General features: G+C 46.0%; 1 protein-coding gene across 1 annotated transcript in view; it reads right to left on the reverse strand.

Annotated features, from left to right (window-relative positions):
* robo4 (roundabout, axon guidance receptor, homolog 4 (Drosophila)) overlaps window positions 1-21,080 on the reverse strand; it is a 109,308-nt gene that overhangs the window by 25,754 nt on the left and 62,474 nt on the right. Inside the window, exons 11-15 of the mRNA XM_067971054.1 lie at window positions 17,322-17,510; window positions 15,997-16,039; window positions 15,783-15,913; window positions 13,831-14,136; window positions 10,694-10,783 (exon numbers count right to left, since the gene is read on the reverse strand). Of these exons, the coding sequence (XP_067827155.1) occupies window positions 10,694-10,783; window positions 13,831-14,136; window positions 15,783-15,913; window positions 15,997-16,039; window positions 17,322-17,510 (759 nt within the window). The remainder of the gene's footprint in view (window positions 1-10,693; window positions 10,784-13,830; window positions 14,137-15,782; window positions 15,914-15,996; window positions 16,040-17,321; window positions 17,511-21,080) is intronic.

Consider the following 21,080-nt stretch of genomic DNA (forward strand, 5'->3'; position numbering starts at 1 on the left):
TACCCAATCCAGGCATAACTTTTCAGCTTGGTCCTCCCATTATACTGTACAGACCCAGTTGTAAATGATGGCACTTTCTTAGCGATGTTGCTCTCCGCCGTGTAGGGTGTCAACATATCGTTACAACCCTATAGGTTAATACGAGGCTAACTACTGAAGAGCAATCTCATTTTCAAATCGCACAAAGATGAGGCCAATACTTAGTATAAATACACTACAATATCTGAGAGCAATGGTGAACAGCATTGATCACTCCAAAAGAAAGAAAGAACTTGCATTTATACAGCGAGTTTCACGACTTCCCAAAGCACTTTACAGCCAATGAAGTACTTTGGAAGTGTAGTCACTGTTATAATGTAGGAAGTGCAGCGGCCAATTTGTGCACAGCAAGATCCCACAAACAGCAACGTGATAATGACCAGATAATCTGTTTTTTTTTTCGTGATGTTGATTAAGGGATAAATATTTGACAGGACACTGGGAAAACTCTCCTGCTCTTCTTCAAAATAGCGCCATGCGATCTTTTACATCCACCTGAGAGGGCAGACGGGGCCTCAGTTTAACATCTCATCCGAAAGACGGCACCTCCGACAGCGCAGCACTCCCTCAGTACTGCACTGGAGTATCAGCCTGGATTTTGCGTTCAAGTATCTAGGGTGGAACTTAAGCCTACAACCTTCTGACTCAGATGCAAAAGTGCTACCCACTGAGCCAAGGTTGGCACTCTAGAGGTCTCACTGTGTCTTTAGCAGGAGGAGCGAGTGATTGGGTAGGTCTCTCTCTTTGTCTCTCCTGAACTGCTGGGCAGACCCAATCAAAACTGATTATGTAACTTTGATTGTCATTGTTGATTGGAAGGTTTTATCCAAATGTTGATTCTTTTCATCCTCCCTATTTCCCAGATATATAAATACCACACACTTCTTTGTGCAATTTGTTACTACTGATAATGTTCATCTTAACCTGAGCTTATAAATAGCTACAACTATATTCCTGAATGGCTTCAAAGAAGTGGCTTGAGGCTCGTGGCTGCTGTAAACTCCATTCCATTTACATTGCTGGGCAGAGTCCACATCACCATTGCAACCGACAAACAACTGGGAAGGTCCATCCAGACCAGTGAATGATAGACAAACCGTTGGCCAGAACTGATGGTGGTGGTGGGAGTGTATATATTTGCCACCGGCTGCCTGTGGAGTCCACAACTCACCGTGGCATTCGGCAATACCAGAGAGAGACTGGGACATTGGAACCGGTTCTGGGGGAGGTGGGACCAGTACAAATTGGACGGTCTGCATCTGGGCAGGACTGGAACCAATGTCCTAGGGGGAGTGTTTGCTAGTGCTGTTGGGGAGGGTTTAAACTAAAGTGGCAGGGGGATGGGAACCGATGCAGGAAGTCAGTGGGAACTAAAGTGGTGACAGAAACAAAAGGCAGTAAGGGAGAGTGTACAAAACATGACCGGACAGATGGTCTGAGAAAGCAGGGCAAAGACCAAGGGAAGTCTAGATTAAACTGCATTTATTTCAATGCAAGAAGTCTGATGGGCAAGGTAGATGAACTCAGGGCATGGATGGGTAAATGGGACTGGGATGTTATAGCTATTACTGAAACATGGCTAAGGGAGGGGCAGGACTGGCAGCTCAATGTTCCAGGGTACAGATGCTATAGGAAAGATAGAGCAGGAGGTAAGAGAGGAGGGGGAGCTGCGTTCTTGATTAGGGAGAACATCACGGCAGTAGTGAGAGAGGATATATCCGAGGGTTCGCCCACTGAGTCTATATGGGTAGAACTGAAAAATAAGAAGGGAGAGATCACTTTGATAGGATTGTACTACAGACCCCCAAATAGTCAATGGGAAATTGAGGAGCAAATATGTAAGGAGATTACAGACAGCTGCAAGAAAAATAGGGTGGTAATAGTAGGGGACTTTAACTTTCTCAACATTGACTGGGACAGCCATAGCATTAGGGGCTTGGATGGAGAGAAATTTGTTGAGCGTATTCAGGAGGAATTTCTCATTCAGTATGTGGATGGCCCGACTAGAGAGGGGGCAAAACTTGACCTCTTCTTGGGAAATAAGGAAGGGCAGGTGACAGAAGTGTTAGTGAGGGATCACTTTGGGACCAGTGATCATAATTCCATTAGTTTTAAGATAGCTATGGAGAATGATAGGTCTGGCCCAAAAGTTAAAATTGTAAATTGGGGAAAGGCCAATTTTGATGGTATTAGACAGGAACTTTCAGAAGTTGATTGGGAGAGTCTGTTGGCAGGCAAAGGGACGTCTGGTAAGTGGGAGGCCTTCAAAAGTGTGTTAACCAGGGTTCAGGGTAAGCACATTCCTTATAAAGTGAAGGGCAAGGCTGGTGGAAGTAGGGAACCTTGGATGACTCGGGAGATTGAGGCTCTAGTCAGAAAGAAGAAGGAGGCATATGACATGCATAGGCAGCGGGGATCAAGTGGATCCCTTGAAGAGTATAGTGATTGCCGGAGTAGAGTTAAGAGAGAAATCAGGAGGGCAAAAAGGGAACATGAGATTGCTTTGGCAGATAAGGCAAAGGTGAATCCATAGAGATTCTACAAATACATAAAGGGCAAAAGAGTAACTAGGGAGAGAGTAGGGCCTCTTAAGGATCAACAAGGTCATCTATGTGCGGAACCACAAGAGATGGGTGAGATCCTAAATGAATATTTCACATCGGTATTTACGGTTGAGAAAGGCATGGATGTTAGGGAACTTGGGGAAATAAATAGTGATGTCTTGAGGAGTGTACATATTACAGAGAGGGAGGTGCTGGAAGTCTTAATGCGCATCAAGGTAGATAAATCTCCGGGACCTGATGAAATGTATCCCAGGACGTTATGGGAGGTTAGGGAGGAAATTGCAGGTCCCCTAGCAGAGATATTTGAATCATCGACAGCTACAGGTGAGGTGCCTGAAGATTGGAGGGTAGCAAATGTTGTGCCTTTGTTTAAGAAGGGCGGCAGGGAAAAGCCTGGGAACTACAGATCGGTGAGCCTGACATCTGTAGTGGGTAAGTTGTTAGAGGGTATTCTGAGAGACAGGATCTACGGGCATTTGGAGAGGCAGGGACTGATTAGGAACAGTCAGCATGGTTTTGTGAGAGGAAAATCATGTCTCACAAATTTGATTGAGTTTTTTGAAGGGGTAACCAAGAAGATAGATGAGGGCTGTGCAGTAGACGTGGTCTACATGGACTTTAGCAAAGCCTTTGACAAGGTACCGCATGGTAGGTTGTTACATAAGGTTAAATCTCACGGGATCCAAGGTGAGGTAGCCAATTGGATACAAAATTGGATTGACGACAGAAGACAGAGGGTGGTTGTAGAGGGTTGTTTTTCAAATTGGAGGCCTGTGACCAGCGGTGTGCCTCAGGGATCGGTGCTGGGTCCGCTGTTATTTGTTATTTATATTAATGATTTGGATGAGAATTTAGGAGGCATGGTTAGTAAGTTTGTAGATGATACCAAGATTGGTGGCATTGTGGACAGTGAAGAAGGTTATCTAGGATTGCAACGGGATCTTGATAAATTGGGCCAGTGGGCCGATGAATGGCAGATGGAGTTTAATTTAGATAAATGTGAGGTGATGCATTTTGGTAGATCAAATCGGGCCAGGACCTACTCCGTTAATGGTAGGGCGTTGGGGAGAGTTATAGAACAAAGAGATCTAGGAGTACAGGTTCATAGCTCCTTGAAAGTGGAGTCACAGGTGGATAGGGTGGTGAAGAAGACATTCAGCATGCTTGGTTTCATTGGTCAGAACATTGAATACAGGAGTTGGGATGTCTTGTTGAAGTTGTACAAGACATTAGTTAGGCCACACTTGGAATACTGTGTACAGTTCTGGTCACCCTATTATAGAAAGGATATTATTAAACTAGAAAGAGTGCAGAAAATATTTACTAGGATGCTACCGGGACTTGATGGTTTGACTTACAGGGAGAGGTTGGATAGACTGAGACTTTTTTCCCTGGAGAGTAGGAGGTTTAGGGGTGATCTTATAGAAGTCTACAAAATAATGAGGGGCATAGATAAGGTAGATAGTCAAAATCTTTTCCCAAAGGTAGGGGAGTCTATAACGAGGGGGCATAGATTTAAGGTGAGAGGGGAGAGATACAAAAGGGTCCAGAGGGGCAATTTTTTCACTCAAAGGGTGGTGAGTGTCTGGAACGAGCTGCCAGAGGCAGTAATAGAGGCGGGTACAATTTTGTCTTTTAAAAAGCATTTGGACAGTTACATGGGTAAGATGGGTATAGAGGGATATGGGCCAAGTGCAGGCAACTGGGACTAGCTTAGTGGTATAAACTGGGCGACATGGACATGTTGGGCCGAAGGGCCTGTTTCCATGTTGTAAACTTCTATGATTCTAGGGAGCTGTGCCACCTCGTAAATCTTACAGCACCGACACCAAAATTAGGGTTGGTGCCAATAGATGTTTTATAATGGGAAGGAGCACTTAAGAGGTAGAGTTAGTACTCCGTCTGTCTGGAACGATTATTTCCCTGCTTGTATACAGATTAAAATAAATCACTTGTTTTATAGAGTTTTTGATCTGATCCAATCCCAGTATAACGATATGTCACCCTATATAACTATATAGTTCTATATACTTTATACTGCCCTATATATTGTATTATGTAACTAGATACTCTAAGTACCATATACCACCCTATATAACGATATGCTACATATATAACTATACACTGCAGTTTATACTACATATCGTCCTAAATACTACCCTTTGTAACTATATACTGCCCTATGTGTTGTCCTATATAATTATATGCTACCTTATAAACAACACCTTATACCATATACTGCCTTTTACACTCTATATACTGATCTACATACTGCCCTATTTACTATATACTGTCATATATGCTATACACTTCCTACATACTGCCCATTATACTCTATATATTGCCATATGTACTATATACTGCCTTTTACAATTCATACTTATCTATATACTGTATAATACTCTATATACTGGCTTACATCCTATATATTGTATATGGCAGAACAGGCTCAAGGGGCTGAATGGCTTACTCCTGCTCCTATGATCCTATTTTACTGTTTATAACTCTTACTCTGGTACTGTGATGCCTCACTTGGTGAACAGAACTGAACCATCCAGAACCTGCTTCCAATTTCACCCTGCGTCCAATTTCACCCTGGGTACAATTTCACGAAAACAGCAGTGCAGGGGGGTTCTAGCTGTAGTTACAGTGTGAATATCAGCGAGTTATAAGATTACTACTAGGATATCAGGGCATTACACATATTACTACCAGTTGCATATAGACTATCACTGAGTTATTGTATCACTGTTGCTTCTGAGTGGAATCAAAAATCCCCCCACCTCTGGTTTCCTCCGCGAATCTCTCCCCCGCCCTCGGCCTCCCTTCCTCCCCTCTTCCCCCGCCCTCCCCTCCCCTCGGTTTCCCCTGCCCTCGGTTTCCCCTCTTCCCCCCACTCTCAGTTTCCCCTGCCCTCGGTTTCCCCTCTCCCCCACCCTCGGTTTCCCCCACCCTCGGTTTCCCCCCACCCTCGGTTTCCCCCCACCCTCGGTTTCCCCCCACCCTCAGTTTCCCCCCACCCTCAGTTTCCCCTCTCCCCCCCTTTCTCGATTCACCTCTCCCCCGACTCTCGGTTTCCCCCCGCCCTCCGTTTCCCCCCATCCTTGGGCGGTCTCCTGTTTCTCAGAACCTCTCGCACAACAGCAGCTGGCACTAAACCACAAGCAAAAATACTCAATTACGGAGAACCCGACCTTTATAAAAGGTAAACAAAATAACATTTGTAGACATCATGCAATCAGACGTCACGTGACCAGATGTCACGTGACCCTTTACCACATGGTCTGGTGACATGTAATCAAGCCTCAGGAGTTGGAAACTCTAGCCCAAACGCAGGTAACCAGGTTTATTTTTAAGAAGAACATAATGAACGAGATACATTCAAATAGGTAAAATTATTTCAAGGAAAATGAGCAAGGCAAGTTTGAGCTAATAAGCCAGGATTCAAGCTCCTGTTCATTATTCAGTGACTCAGGCTGGACGTTGGGACCAAGCTCAGCTGTGATAGCCCCATGATCAAATACACTGCTGGCACTCACTGTCCAGACATACACAATACTTGGGTGAGGGACCAGAGAGCTGTCCCTACCTGAGGAACTGTACTCCAGTCACTTTAGAAGAGCAGAGAAAGGAAATGAAGTATCAGGTTAACAGAGCAACTGTGAGTCGGTGCTGCTCTCTAGAGGCAGAAATCAGCAACTGCATGGGACTGGGACTTTTGAAAGACTTGTATCTGATCACATCTCAGAAACATCCCATAAACAGCAGCGATGAATATCCGAGATGCTGTAAACTGAGGACAAATCCCTGCATCCAGAACAAGCAAACGCGGCTCCGTTTGACATCTCATCCAAAGGACAGTGCCGCACTCCCTTAGAACAGCACTGGAGTGTCAGCCTAGATTATGTGTTCAAATCCTGGAGTGGGGCTTGAACACATCACCTGCGCTGACTCCGAGGTGAGAACGCAACCGACTGAGCTAAACTGATTTAGAAAGAAGACTTGGCGGTTTGAAATATGGGGATCGAACAAGATTGTGGCACAGACAGGACCAATGTAGAAATGATGTACATCCCTCACAAGATAAATGACGAGCAGGGGGCAGGACCAGGGGTGGGGTCTCCCTAAACAGTTGTAGTGCCGGCTGGTATGTCGAGTGAGTGGAGGCAAATCGGCATCCACAAGAGCGTGTGCACACCCCACCAGTGGGGTCTAGGCCAGGCGACCTGGGTAACCCCCATGGGTGGATGATTGTGGCAGTTTCTGTGGGCATGGGGCAAGCGGGAATAAATGAGGAATTTTGTGGACCACTAATTTAGACTTCGGTTCATGCGCTCCCTGGGAGGGGGGGGGGGGAGGGGAAGCAGAGAGCAGGAGGAGGAGGGGAAACCGCTGCGCGGCGGGAACGAGCGCCGCTCCCTGCCCGGCGGGACCGAACGCCGCTCCCTGCCCGGCGGGACCGAACGCCGCTCCCTGTGAAGTGGGAGCACTTTTAATTTGGATGGTCCAGTTAATTTGAAAGAGGGCAGCACTGGTTCGTGATTGTTCTGGTCAACATTGCTGCTTATGCCTGGGTTGACGCCTCTATCAGCCCAGACAAGGGAGGTTCCGATGTAGGAAGAGGGAAAATCTCGCTAGCAATCCAACTCCTGATCACTATCCTACTGGAAAACAAGAGCTGGGAGAGGACAGGATTGGCTCAGGTTGCAAGCCGAGTAGCTCACACATGAAGAATGGCTACCTTGTGTGAAGTATTGAGGGCTGTTAGCATCCATGAGGAAAGGGGAAAGTAGGAGAGAATATTGAAATGATAATAAGATTTGGAATTCTGTGCCTTATTAAATAAGGGTCAGTACAGAGGACGGGTCAGTGGTGTGGATACTGCATGATGCACATATCACTTTTGTTCCAAGACCCTAACTTTGAAGTTGGGCAGATTAGGTGAAAGCTTCCAACGGATCAGATCAAAGCTCTGCAGTCCCGCCACATCCAGTCGTGAATGGTGGTGGACAATTAAACAACTAACGGGAGTCTCTGTAAACATCCCCATCCTCAATGACGGCGGAGTCCAGCACATGAGTGCAAAAGACAAGGCTGAAGCTTTTGCAACCAGAAGTGCTGAGTGGATGATCCATCTCGGCCTCCTCCCGATATCCCCAGCATCACGGAAGCCAGTCTTCAGCCAATTCGATTCACTGCACGTGATATCAAGAAATGGCTGAGTGCACTGGATACAGCAAAGGCTATGGGCCCCGACAACATCCCGTATGTAGTGCTGAAAACTTGCACTCCAGAACTAGCCGCGCCTCTAGCCAAGCTGTTCCAGTACAGCTACAACACTGGCATCTACCCAACAATGTGGAAAATTGCCCAGGTATGTCCTGTCCACAAAAAGCAGGACAAATCCAATCCGGCCAATTACCGCCCCATCAGTCTACTCTCAATCATCAGCAAAGTGATGGAAGGTGTCGTCGACAGTGCTATCAAGCGGCACTTACTTACCAATAACCTGCTCACCGATGCTCAGTTTGGGTTCCGCCAGGACCACTCGGCTCCAGACCTCATTACAGCCTTGGTCCAAACATGGACAAAAGAGCTGAATTCCAGAGGTGAGGTGAGAGTGACTGCCCTTGACATCAAGGCAACATTTGATCGAGTGTGGCACCAAGGAGCCCTAGTAAAATTGAAGTCAATGGGAATCAGGGGGAAATCTCTCCAGTGGCTGGAGTCATACCTAGCACAAAGGAAGATGGTAGTTGTTGTTGGAGGCCAATCATCTCAGCTCCAGGATATTGCTGCAGGAGTTCCTCAGAGCAGTGTCCTAGGCCCAACCATTTTCAGCTGATTTATCAATGACCTTCCCTCCATCATAAGGTCAGAAATGGGGATGTTCGCTGATGATTGCACAGTGTTCAGTTCCATTCGCAACCCCTCAGATAATGAAGCAGTCCGTGCCCGCATGCAGCAAGGCCTGGACAACATCCAGGCTTGGGCTCATAAGTGGCAAGTAACATTCGCGCCAGACAAATGTCAGGCAATGACCATCTCCAACAAGAGAGCGTCTAACCACCCCCCCTTGACATTCAACGGCATTACCATCACTAAATCCCCCACTATCAACATCCTGGGTGTCACCATTGACCAGAAACTTAACTGGAACAGCCATATAAATATTATGGCTACAAGAGCAGGTCAGAGGCTGGGTATTCTGCGGCGAGTGACTCACCTCCTGACTCCCCAAAGCCTTTCCACCATCTACAAGGCACAAGTCAGGAGTGTGATGGAATACTCTCCACTTGCCTGGATGAGTGCAGCTCCAACAACACTCAAAGAAGCTCGACACCATCCAGGACAAAGCAGCCCGCTTGATTGGCACCCCATCCACCACCCTAAACACTCACTCCCTTCACCACCAGTACACTGTGCCTGCAGTGTGCACCATCCACAGGATGCACTGTAGCAACTCGCCAAGGCTTCTTCGACAGTACCTCCCAAACCCGCGACCTCTACCACCTAGAAGGACAGGGCAGCAGGCACATGGGAACAACACTACCTGCACGTTCCCCTCCAAGTCACACACCATTCCGACTTGGAAATATATTGCCGTTCCTTCATTGTTGCTGGGTCAAAATCCTGGAACTCCCTTCCTAACAGCACTGTGGGAGAAACTTCACCACACGGACTGCAGCGGTTCAAGAAGGCGGCTCACCACCACCTTCTCAAGGGCAATTAGGGATGGGCAATAAATGCTGGCCTCGCCAGCGAGCCCACATCCCATGAACGAATAAAAATAAACATTCTTGTAGGATGAGGGTTCATTTCCGCAGTTTCTTAATCTCAGTTGGTCAACAGGGGGCCGGGTAAGGCACTACTGAATGGGGAGGGAGGCACAATTAGAAGCTAAGCTGTTCCCATTGCTTGGTGACCCCTTCTGAATCATTGGTTAGAATGACACAGGCAGAGGATGCTATCTGCACAGAATAGGGACAACCTCATAGAGGAGGGTATAATTATAAAATGTGGATTAAAAGAAACGTTGGTTAAACCAAAAGTAAATAAAATGGGGAATGGGTAGCGTTGTCAGTTAGAACGTAACCCTTTCCATTCAAAACTCACATAGACTGTGGACAGACATCTCCTCTCTCTGCTCACCATAAGGGCCCCATGTGGAACGAGTTAGAGCAATCAGTCTCATTTCAGTTTCGAGTGGGCAATGTAGAGAGACAATTTTTTTTTAATATTCGTTCATGGGATGTGGGCGTCGCTGGCGAGGCTGGCATTTATTGCCCATCCCAAATTGCCCTTGAGAAGGTGGTGGTCAGCAACCTTCTTGAACTGCTGCAGCCCGTCTGATGAAGGTTCTCCCACAGGTAGGGAGTTCCAGGATTTTGACCCAGCAACGATGAAGGAACTGCGATATATTTCCAAGTCGGGATGGTATGTAACTTGGAGGGGAACGTGCAGGTGCTGTTGTTCCCATGTGCCTGCTGCCCTTGTCCTTCTAGGTGGTAGAGGTCGCGGGTTTGGGATGTGCTGTTGAAGAAGCCTTGACGAGTTGCTACAGTGCATCCTGTGGATGGTGCACACTGCAGCTACAGTGCGCTGGTGGTGAAGGGAGTGAATGTTTAGGGTGGTGGATGGGGTGCCAATCAAGCGGGCTACTTTGTCCTGGATGGTGTCGAGCTTCTTGAGTGTTGTTGGAGCTGCACTCATCCAGGCAAGTGGAGAGTATTCCATCACACTCCTGACTTGTGCCTTGTAGATGGTGGAAAGGCTTTGAGGAGTCAGGAGGTGAGTCACTCGCCGCAGACCTGCTCTTGTACCCACGGTATTTATATGGCTGGTCCAGTTAAGTTTCTGGTCAATGGTGACCCCCAGGGTGTTGATGGTGGGGGATTCAGTGATGGTAATGCCGTTGAATGTCAAGGGGAGGTGGTTAGACTCTCTCTTGTTGGAGATGGACACTGCCAATGTGGTGCAATGTAGCGCCTCAATCAGCACCCTTCCAGACGTATTCTGGCCTCATTCAGGCAAGATCCCTAAAATGAAGGTCAATTCCTTCATGAAAAAGAGAATGCTGCTGGCTTTACCTTTGTGGCTTAATCCTGGGCTGGTGATGGGGCCAAACACGTTCCCTGTACTTGGGTTCCGACTGACAGTAATTACGGATCCATTATTTCCTAGAATTGGAAGCAAAAGAGCTCAATGAAAGGCTAAAAATGATAAAGGAACATCAGTCCCCTGGCTTCCTCAGGCTATGTACAACCCAGACTATCATGGACTTTGTGAAGAAAGGGTGTATAAAGTTTGTCTCGCCCACCAAGAGTCTACAAAGTTCCTTCACCCATCCCACCAAAGGTCTAGAAAGTACCTTGTCCCACTTCAAGGTACAAGGTAACATTTACAAGGTAAATCGAGCAAAACTCCAGTGTAACTGGCCTTACATCCTATGTTATAGATTCTGGAGTGGAAGGCTGGATTGGCCATGTGTGAAATGGGGAGATTTCTCGGGTGCCTCCGTTAATGGTTCTCCAGCATTGTTTTAACAGCGCCTCCCCCTTTTTCTGTGAGAATCCCAAAGAATTCCGTGCCCTTTCGGGGGAGCTAGTCCCCCTGTGCAGTGGTTACTTTCCCTGCCATGAAAATATCAACTGCAATATGAACTGCAACTCAGACTAAGACTATAAAAAGAAATTTACAGCTCAGAAACTGAGCACACAGAACAAACCTCCAGTGAGCGGGAAGATGGTTTTTCAAAGCTTATAGTTTTTGGATTGATTAATGTGTTCATATGAAACAATTTTAATAGGCATTTAAAATAACCAGGTTAAAGAAATCGGGTTAAAACAGGTTACAGTAAAAGGGATAAACAGCTTAAAGTGAAGAGTTTAAACGGTTTAAACAAACAGGTCAAAATAATGGAATTTAATAAACAGATCAATAATAAATAAGTTAAATTAAACAGGTTGAAACAAATGGGTTAAATAAATTGGTTGAACAGGTTAAAATGAAACAGATTAAATAAATGGATTAACATAAATAGCTTAACATAATGGGTTAAGATGAACGGGTAAAGCAGGCTAGAATAAATGGGTTTAAATAGTTATACTAGACAGGTTAAAATAATTGATTAATGTCTAAGTTAAAACTGCAATTGCAAATAAGCACATTAATGGATTTTTACTCTAATGTCACACAGCGTGATCCCAGCTGTCTCCATTAATAACCTAATCTTCACAGTTCGGGGTAATTATCACTAATAGTTACTATGGAAATACAGGCAAACAAATCACAGACTTTTTTGGGAGGGAGAAGGGTTTGAAACAAAGGCACCGACTCCATCAGCTCTGATTTCTAGACTCTGAGGATTCGGGTTAAAACAAGAGAAATGTATAAACATCAACTTCCTCCCCCTCTCTGCCTCAATTTATTCCCACCTTTTCTCCATCAGTTATTTTCTCGTTTCCCTTTCCTGAAACTGTTGACTCCTTGCCGGGAAATGGATTCACGGACACTAGGAAACCTCCAGTGCATCCAAGTGAGAGGACAGTCGGCCAATTTGTGACCCTACGCAATGAGTGTGGGCAGGCTTCTCGACCATTGGAGGCATCACAGCCGAGCCCAATCCTGTGCTCACCTGACATCTGAGCACGTGCACTCTCAGCAGAGCGTTGTTGGATAGTGATTGGGCGCAGGAACCCTAACCAATTCTTCACTGCCTTAACCAGCAGCGGTGAGGCCAAACAGCAAGCCCCTGATGGAGCACTGGCTGCGATCAGCTATCTGGGCACAGACCAGTGATTAAACTTTAGACCTTTGTTGTTCTGTACAGCTCGGTAACTCTCTGCCTTAAGTGTTCTGTCTCATTTGCTTTCTCTGCACCAGCTCGATGTGGAGTGTTGACAAGTGCACTGAAGCCAGGCCTCAGGCTGTTCTGTTAAGCCGTGTGTACAGTTATACAACAAGGAAACTGTCTGCAGAATTCCAAGTGGCACATTCCGTAACAAAAGCGAGCCAGTTGCTAGGCATCGTGTCGAATGGACTACTTTGTGCCCATTATACCGTGCCTCCTGTGCCAGCTGATCAGAGCCTGCCAAATATCAGCCACTGGAATTGACAATCACTTTTCTGATTTTAAAATGTGGCCCAATATATAGAGCTCTTTACCATGGGTACGGTAATATGGTGGTTATGTTACTGGACTAGTAATTCAGAGGCCTGTGGTAATAATCCAGAGAACATGAGCTCAAATCCCACCCATTGCAGTTTGAGAATTTGAATTCAGTTTAACAAATTTCTGGAAAGCAAAATCTCGTATCAGTAAAAGTTACCACGAAACTGTTGGATTGTCGTAAAAACTCACCTGGTTCACTAATGGGAAGGAAAGCTGCTGTCCTTACCCAGTCTGGCCCATATGTGACTCCAGTCCCACACCAAGGTGGTTGACTCTTAACTGCCCTCTGAAAGGGCCTAGCAAGCCACTTAGTAATGAGGGATGGGCAATAAATGCCGGACTTGTCACATCCCCAGAATGAACTTTTAAACATATGTACTTTTTCCTTCTTATTTTCGAGCTGTCTTTCCCCCCCCCCTCTTCTTCCCTGAATATTGTACCCCTAGTCTAATCCTCTGGTCCCTCATCCAGTCACACACCCTGAGAGTCAGCAGGATATGCGACTGTGGAGGGCATCAGTGCGGAGGCTGCCTTGCTTATACGACTCATTTAAATCGGTTTTTGCTTCTCATCAACATGACTCTCGCTGCCCCGAGTGGCTCAGTGGGTAACAGCACTGCATGGAAGGCCCCCGATTCCATCTCCAGTCTGCTCCGAGTTAGCTGATCTCAGCTGTTGGGACACAATTGCCTGCAGCAAACTTGGATTAGGAAAGGGGGAGGGGAAATCAGTCAAATTTCCTGCTTCTTATCTGTACAGTGACCTTTGCTGCAACATGTTCCTATGTGGATGCTGGTGGGGGGGGGGGGGGGGGGGGGAAATGTGATTGGACTCGGCGTGAGGTCCCCCTTAGTTGAATAGCCTGTTGACATTCACCGGCAAGACTCAAATAGCCACTTGGGTAAAGTACCAGAAGACGATGACCACCCATGGCACCATAGCACAGTGATGGTGCCAACACCTTCAGGGAAGGGAGGGAACGGAAGTACTATTGTGAGATTTTTTTTTTAAAAACTAGATTATTCCAGGCCTGATAGTGTTTCAATCTCTCACCTTTATTGCAGTTTTTATCCCACAATTCTGGATTTGGCTGTAAGTAGAGTGTTGGTTTCCGTGGTAACTTTGTAGCTTCCTGGCCGAAGTTGTTGATGTTGTTTCTGTTTATGTTGTTTTTCAGCAGCGGCAAAGGGCTGTGGTCTGGAGTCACCTGAACTGTATAGCTGGAAACCGTGGACCTCTGCAGGAGCGGAGTACTGAACGTCTTCAAATCTGTTCCTTTAATGTCAACGCTGAACGTCCCGTACAGGCTGTTGTCGGGCACTATAGAGATGCCCTGGGCTTTCTTCTCAACTGATGAACCTACAAGCAAAGGAGGGAGATTCAAATAAGAGAGCCCTAGACTTCCTGTCAATCCACCAAGTATCATAGAACTATCTTCCTAAGTGGCAATGAGTGGAACTCAACAACTATTTCAGACCAGCATTCTAGTTGGCCTGGGCCCAGTCATTTGGTGATGATAGCTGGGTGTCACTGTTTGTTATGGAGTGAAAGCAAACAATGTATTGCTGAATCTTGAGCAAGAATCTACATTCAACATTGTTCCTTGTACCCATTACTCCATTTGGATGGTGTTTACTGGTTACTCAAGGAGGAAGCAATCTAATTAGAACTAAAAAAAGGAGGAACGATGTCATTCTAGCGTTCTCCATATAGAACTTCCCTTTACATGTAAAATACATCTGTTCAGATCTCCATCAAGAAACCAATAATTACTCACTGTGAGTCAGATAGATTCTGTTTTCTAACTCTGAGGTTTATCGAATTCTTGTGCTCATCAGGATGAAGAACATCAGTGGTGGAGGATGGAGCACTTTGCACTTCTTGCACCCATTGTAAACAAAACATCAAGTCCGATATATGACAGGTTAAATGTGTAGGAAAGCCCCAACATTGTGCTGTATCCCCAAACTCAGAAGCCTCCCCAGTGCTTCAGCGTGGCATTTTTCACTTCCTGTAACAGCCATCCTCTCGGCCTCTGGCAAACTCTTGGATCGTCACCTACATTGGGGTGAACCATTTATCTTCACAAATCCAATTGACAGCAGGGATAACAGGTGGAGTTGACTGTTGGAGATGCCTTGTGACTGTCCCAAACTGATTTCACATGAGAGAGGGAGAGACAGAGAGAGAGAGAGAGAGACGAAGAGAGAGGCAGAGAAAGAGAGACAGAGAGAGGCAGAAAGACAGAAAGAGAGACAGACAAACAGAGACAGAGATGGAGACAGAGAGAGGCAGGAAGAGAGAGAGACAGAGACAGAGAAAAAGAGACTTTCATCTAATGAACCTGCGACTGATTCAAAGCCAGATCTCAGAGGTGGGAGAACAGAATGGTCCATCACCCAAAACGCCAACTTCAGCTCTTCAGTGTAGCCTGTTTCTCACTAACACCATCGGGGAGCACCATCACCACAAGAACTGCAGTGGTTCATAGAATCATAGAATGATGCAGCACAGAAGGAGGCCACTCAGCCTATCGTGCCTGTACCGGCTCTTTGAAAGAGCTATCCAATTACTTCCACTCCCCTGTTCTCTCCCCATAGCCCTGCAAATTTTTCCTTTTCAAGTATTTATCCAATTACCCTTTTGAAAGTTATTATTGAATCTGCTTCCACCACCCTTTCAGGCAGCGCATTCCAGATCATAACAACTCACCGCGTCAAAAAAAATTCTCATCTCCCTCCTGGTTCTTTTGCCAAATATCTTAAATCTGTGTTACTGAACCTCCTGGATTCAGTTTCTCCTTATTTACTCTATCAAAACCCTTCTTAATTTTGAACACCTCTATTAAATCTCCCCTTAACCTTCTCTGCTCTAACAAGAGAAGGCCCAACAATATCTCCTCAGGTCAACCAGAATTGGGCACTAAATGCGGCCTCGCTGGGAACATGTTTTTAAAAGAAACTTTCAGTCACTGGATTTGTGCCACTCCGTGACTCCCGCCTCACCTGCTTTCCGGTATGTTGGTTTCTCCTGGCTGCGCAGCCAGAGTGGCTGCCTGCTCCCGGGACTGAAGCTCATGGAGCAGCTGCTGGATTTCCAGGAGTTTGACAGCCAGGGCGAATCCGTCAGGTTCATCCTGGAAAAGAGCGAAAGGTTGTCAGGCCAGCTGTCCGCTGATCAGTCAAATAAAAACGCTCACCTCATTCCGGCTCAGCTTACCTGTGTTTAATTATAATGTCCTCGTTGGCCAGTCTGTACAAGCCTGCGGTGCATAAAAATAACATGAATTAATAAGGCAGAAATGGGGCCTCTGCACTCAGGTGTGTCTGAGATGGTCTAGTCAAGAAAATTTGTGCCTTGTGGGGTTTTGTTCAGTTTACACACTCTGATGTATCAGCTAAAGATTAGGTGAATAATAAATGTGTCAACAAAAGGTCGTGCAAATTGCACAATGACACGTTCCGGGTGTAGAGCCTCAGAAATCGGCCAATCGTGGGGAGTACTTTATGGATAGACGCCCCCAGCACACGATGGCTCTGCACCAGGAGTAGGAAGTCCAACAATTTACCCACTGACCCAACTTGAATTGGTGCCCAATTCTTACACTTCTAATATCCAATATGCAGGTGAAACATGGTGTGATTCACTGAACAGCACAGCCTCATCCCACCATGTGAAGCCACCATTGTAACCATGGATTCTTATACCATGTAAACACGACTAGTATTGTTCCCCACAGTGTAATTAATATGTAGGACAGGCCCCTAACGAAGGCAGTTAATGCTGTAATAATTAATGCCTTTAAAAGCAGTTGGATGAATATCTAGTTAGGATCAGTAATGAGGCTCAGAAGGATAATAATGAACATAGATCAGTGGTTCTCAGACTTTCTTGATCGAGCCTCTCAAAAATTCAGTTAACTTCTTCTGTTCCATTAGCCATGAATGGTGAAGTGTTTTAAAATTGCAAGGCTCAAATTCTCTTCACTCTCTCTTCCTTCTTTTCTCTCCACCTTCTCCTTCTCTCTCTCCCTGCTCCTCTGCTTCTATCTCTCTTCCTCCTCCTCCACTTCCATCTCTCCCTCCTCCACTTCTGTCTCTCTGCTTCCTCCTCCAATTCCATCTCTCTCTCTTTTCCTTCACTTCCACCTCTCTCCCTCCTCCACTTCCATCTCTCGCCCTGCTCCACTATTCAGCAAATGCTGCTCTGTGACTAACCACTAGGTGCAGTACAAGAGTAACTGATGTTATATAATCCCCCCCAACACTGAGGGAGCCCCTGGCCTTTCTTCACACCCATTCTGACAGCATGTCCTGGACAGACAATTCCTTGTGTGGGGAATCATGGCCCAACATCCTGCATCTTACCTAAAGTGCAGGCACCAAACACTGGGGCTTAAGGGCATGTTATCTTCAAAAAGCAGCTCCATGGTTGAGTAGCATCCACCTGCTTGCCCTCAGCTCAATGTTACTACTTTGCCAAGTCTCCAACCTCTAGTTAACGTGTACGGTGATGACGATAACTTGTCACCGGGTCTCTCTCACCTTTTCTTAGCCTGTGTTTCTTCTGAATATTACAGCGTTTTGTGTGGCGACAGTACAAATACACACTGAGCACCATCAGAATGATCCAGATCATGCTCCCGGCACTCGCAATGAAAACCGGCCGCCTCACAAACTCCAGCACCAGTCCAAGGATCGAAGACTCTGCTGACTTTTCCTGAGCGAAGGGCTCTGAGATTTAAAGATTACAATTTGAAGATTCACAGCAAACGACTATTAAACATCCTGAACTATTAAACCGCAGGTAATTACAACATGTAGTGGAGTCGTTTATTGTCTTTATTGACACATCTTGCGAACATATGAAAATGACAGGCAGGAAAAGACCTACAGCCTGTCTCACACAGTTGTGATGCTTTATGCATAGAAGCTGTAGCTGGACAGAGGCTGTTAGTCGGCCACTGTGTAATAAGAATCTGCCTGACCGTTAGTATACTGATCCCGTCTGATTTTTATGGAGTCAGCTTCATTCACATAGTGTGAGCGAACTCCCGACCTATATCGGGCTTGTTGTTGGGAACTCAGGTGGGGAGTGGGGTGGGGGGTGGTGGGGGGAGGAGACTAGTGGTGGAAGATCGGTGGAAAAGGTGATGGATAAATTTAAAGGGATCTGGCCAGTTAAAGGTAAGTGGCCGCGTATGTGGGGATAAAAATGTTCACAGCGATTACAAAGATGGCTAATATTTTCAATGTGTATTTCAGCCTCTGCAAAGGTTCACTGGGCAACACAAATGGCTGACGACCCAGTGGCCATAATGATAAATGCGGAGTGCAGCATTCAATCTTCCTGTTTCAAAGTGCAGGTGGTGCAGAACCAGATGGTAACATGGATTGTGGCTGTTGCCCTCCCCAATGGCCAGCAGGGCAGCATTCCGAGAAGGAGGCAGGGGGAGAGGACTTGCGGGCACAGCTGACTGTTACTGGCAGTGCCAGCTCTTTGCTGCAGGTATTCTTGCAGTAGATGGTACAGTTCTGTATCTGGCTGCCTGCTGACCTAGAGCCTGTATGGACAATTCTGCACAATCATTGGCAGGTAGATGTATCTCTGGGTGGACGGGTGGGCAGGTCATGACAGGAAAGTGGAGTAAGACCCTGGTGCGGCCTAAACTTCCTAACATCGCTCCATTGCTCCTCCTCTTCTTCCTCCAAAAATCGTAACCATGGGGGAATTCCCATTGGGAAACCCACTGTCCCAATATCACGCATGCACCAAAAATATAGCAGTGCCAGAATACTCGGTACAATGCTCCCTGATGAACTAAGTGGAAACAAAAAAGAAACAAAGGAGGAGGAAAAAAGATTTGTAAATACTCTTAAAAATAATGTGACAAATCTTACTATTGGGATCTTTCTGGCACCAGTATACCAGTAAAGAACCTGACCAGAAAATCAGATGAGGTGTTAAATGAGCAGAAATCTGGCATGATGGATGTTTGCCCATCTCTCCAAACAGTTACGCTCATTCTACACGTTAATGACGTACAACCAGAAAGTCTACTCCGTAACTGCTCCCAGACAGAGCCCTGTGTTACTGACTCTGGCTCCAGACCGGGGTGGAGAGGCACATCCCAGCTGTTACACCAGGAAATCCATCGCTGATCCCGCGGGGTTCACAGGGAGCAGCCTGCACAGAGGGGGGCCTTCAGCAGTGTAGGGGTGTAGTTCCCCTGACAAAGAACTGGAAAGGCCAGCTGAACAGTTCCAGGCCGGAAGGGGGAATGCTGAGTCCCTCCCCTGTCCCGAATGGCCCCGTGTTAGGGGTTCGCTCAACAAATTTGGTGAAAAAAATTGCCTGCTATCTTTGGAGGTTCAAGACCCCGACCACAACCCCAGCCTGGACCCCCCTCATAGGGCCTTCTTGTGCCCTTCTCTATTTCTCGCTGTGTCTCTTTCATCTCAGTTCCAGCAACATCCCAGAGCTCGCAAATAGTGAACTAATGCCTAAAGATAAATGGAGCCTTGAGTGAGGTGGGGAGATATAGGCTGCACAATATATTATGATGACCAATGCAACAAGAAGCTCCTGCCTTTGAAAAGTAACCTGAAATCTCTTGGCTGGCAAAGCGACTTTGCCGTCCTTTTACGTTCAACAATTTTTCTTGACCCGTTCCATAAAATGATTTTACTGCTCCAGCTCCATAAAAATCTCTCATCTCTGAAATTATTCTGTCTTCTTGTTTGTTCATTTTACTGCGTAGTGTCTGTAACTGGGTTGCATGTGTTAAAAGGGATTGGGTCTATTGGCCTCTGATCCTGGGAGATTGATGGGGATGAATGAGGGAGCTGAGCGTGTAATGTACACAATTCCTGTTTTCCCGTTTCCAATTGAGTATCCGACATGATGTGAAATAACTCTGTCTCAATCCTACAGCGCAGGACGAATGATAAATGATTGTTTTCTGTTCAACTCATTACAAAGCTATACAACGGCACAGAAAGAATCAACAGCGGATAAATGAATAGATCTTTCATTATTTAAAAAAAAATGAGATTGTTACATTTCATAATCACACAAGATAACCTTTGCATGACTTGTGCAGACTACAATCTATCCCATGTGAGATTAGAATTACTTACTTAGGAAGCTTCATAGATGTTGTGCAGGTGGTATTTAATATCCAGGGTAAGGGGTTGAGCAGATCAGAGACAAAGAAAGACTTGCCTTTGTACAGCACCTTATTGCCTCTCTTAAAAGCACCTCAAGGTACTTCACATACGATGAATTGCTTTGACTGTTGTTATGTAGGCAAACATGGCGGCTATTGTATGCATAGCAAGATCCCATAAACAGTCATGAATGTGCAATTAATCTGTTTTTGGTGGTGTTGGTCAAGGGAGTGAGGTGTTAGTCAGGACACCAGGAGAACATACTGCTCTTCTTGCAATACTCATATGGGTTCTTTTACATCCATCTGAACCACTGATAGTGCAGCACTCCTTCAGTACTGCACTGAAGCGTTAGCCAAGACTATGGGCTCAAACTCCTGATTTGGGGCTCGAACTCATGACTTTCTGACCGAGCCCTGAGAGTGATCCCAACTGAGACAAGCAGACAAATCAGTTCACCAAGTGCATGCAATCCACAGACAATTCAGACAACTGAATGTTGGAAGCCCAAAAGAGATAAAGAGTCCCACCCGAAATCTCAACCCATCGTTCTCTTTCAGAAGCTAACCTCAGTGTATTGTTCCAATTCAGAGAGCACTGGGTTCAGGTGCTGTGCAATTATTTTACCTCCCTAGTTTTTTCTTCAAGGCACTGACTCCATTCATGCCCTGTCAGCAGGCCATTCAGGCCACAAATAGAAGTAAATGAGTATGATCTCATTGTCATTCCAGAGACGTGGCTGCAGGGTGACCAAGGCTGGGAACTGAATATTCAAGGATATTCGACATTTAGGAAGAACAGGCAAAAAGGAAAAGGAGATGGGGTAGCGCTATTAATAAAGGATGAGATCAGTACAATAGTGAGAAAGGATCTTGGCTCAGAAGATCAAGATGTAGAATCAGTTTGGAACTAAGAAACAGCAAAGGGCAGAAAACATTGGTGGGAATTGTTTATAGGCCACCAAACAGTTGTGGTAATGTAGGGCACGGTATAAAGCAGGAAATTAGAAGTGCTTGTAACAAGGGTAATACAGTAATCATGGGGGACTTTAATCTACATATAGATTGGGCAAACCAAATTTTCACTAATACTGCGGAGGACACATTTCTGGAATGTATACGAGATGGTTTTCTA

This window comes from Heptranchias perlo, chromosome 33 (assembly GCF_035084215.1).
Source record: "Heptranchias perlo isolate sHepPer1 chromosome 33, sHepPer1.hap1, whole genome shotgun sequence".
NCBI classification, from domain to species: Eukaryota; Metazoa; Chordata; class Chondrichthyes; order Hexanchiformes; family Hexanchidae; genus Heptranchias; species Heptranchias perlo.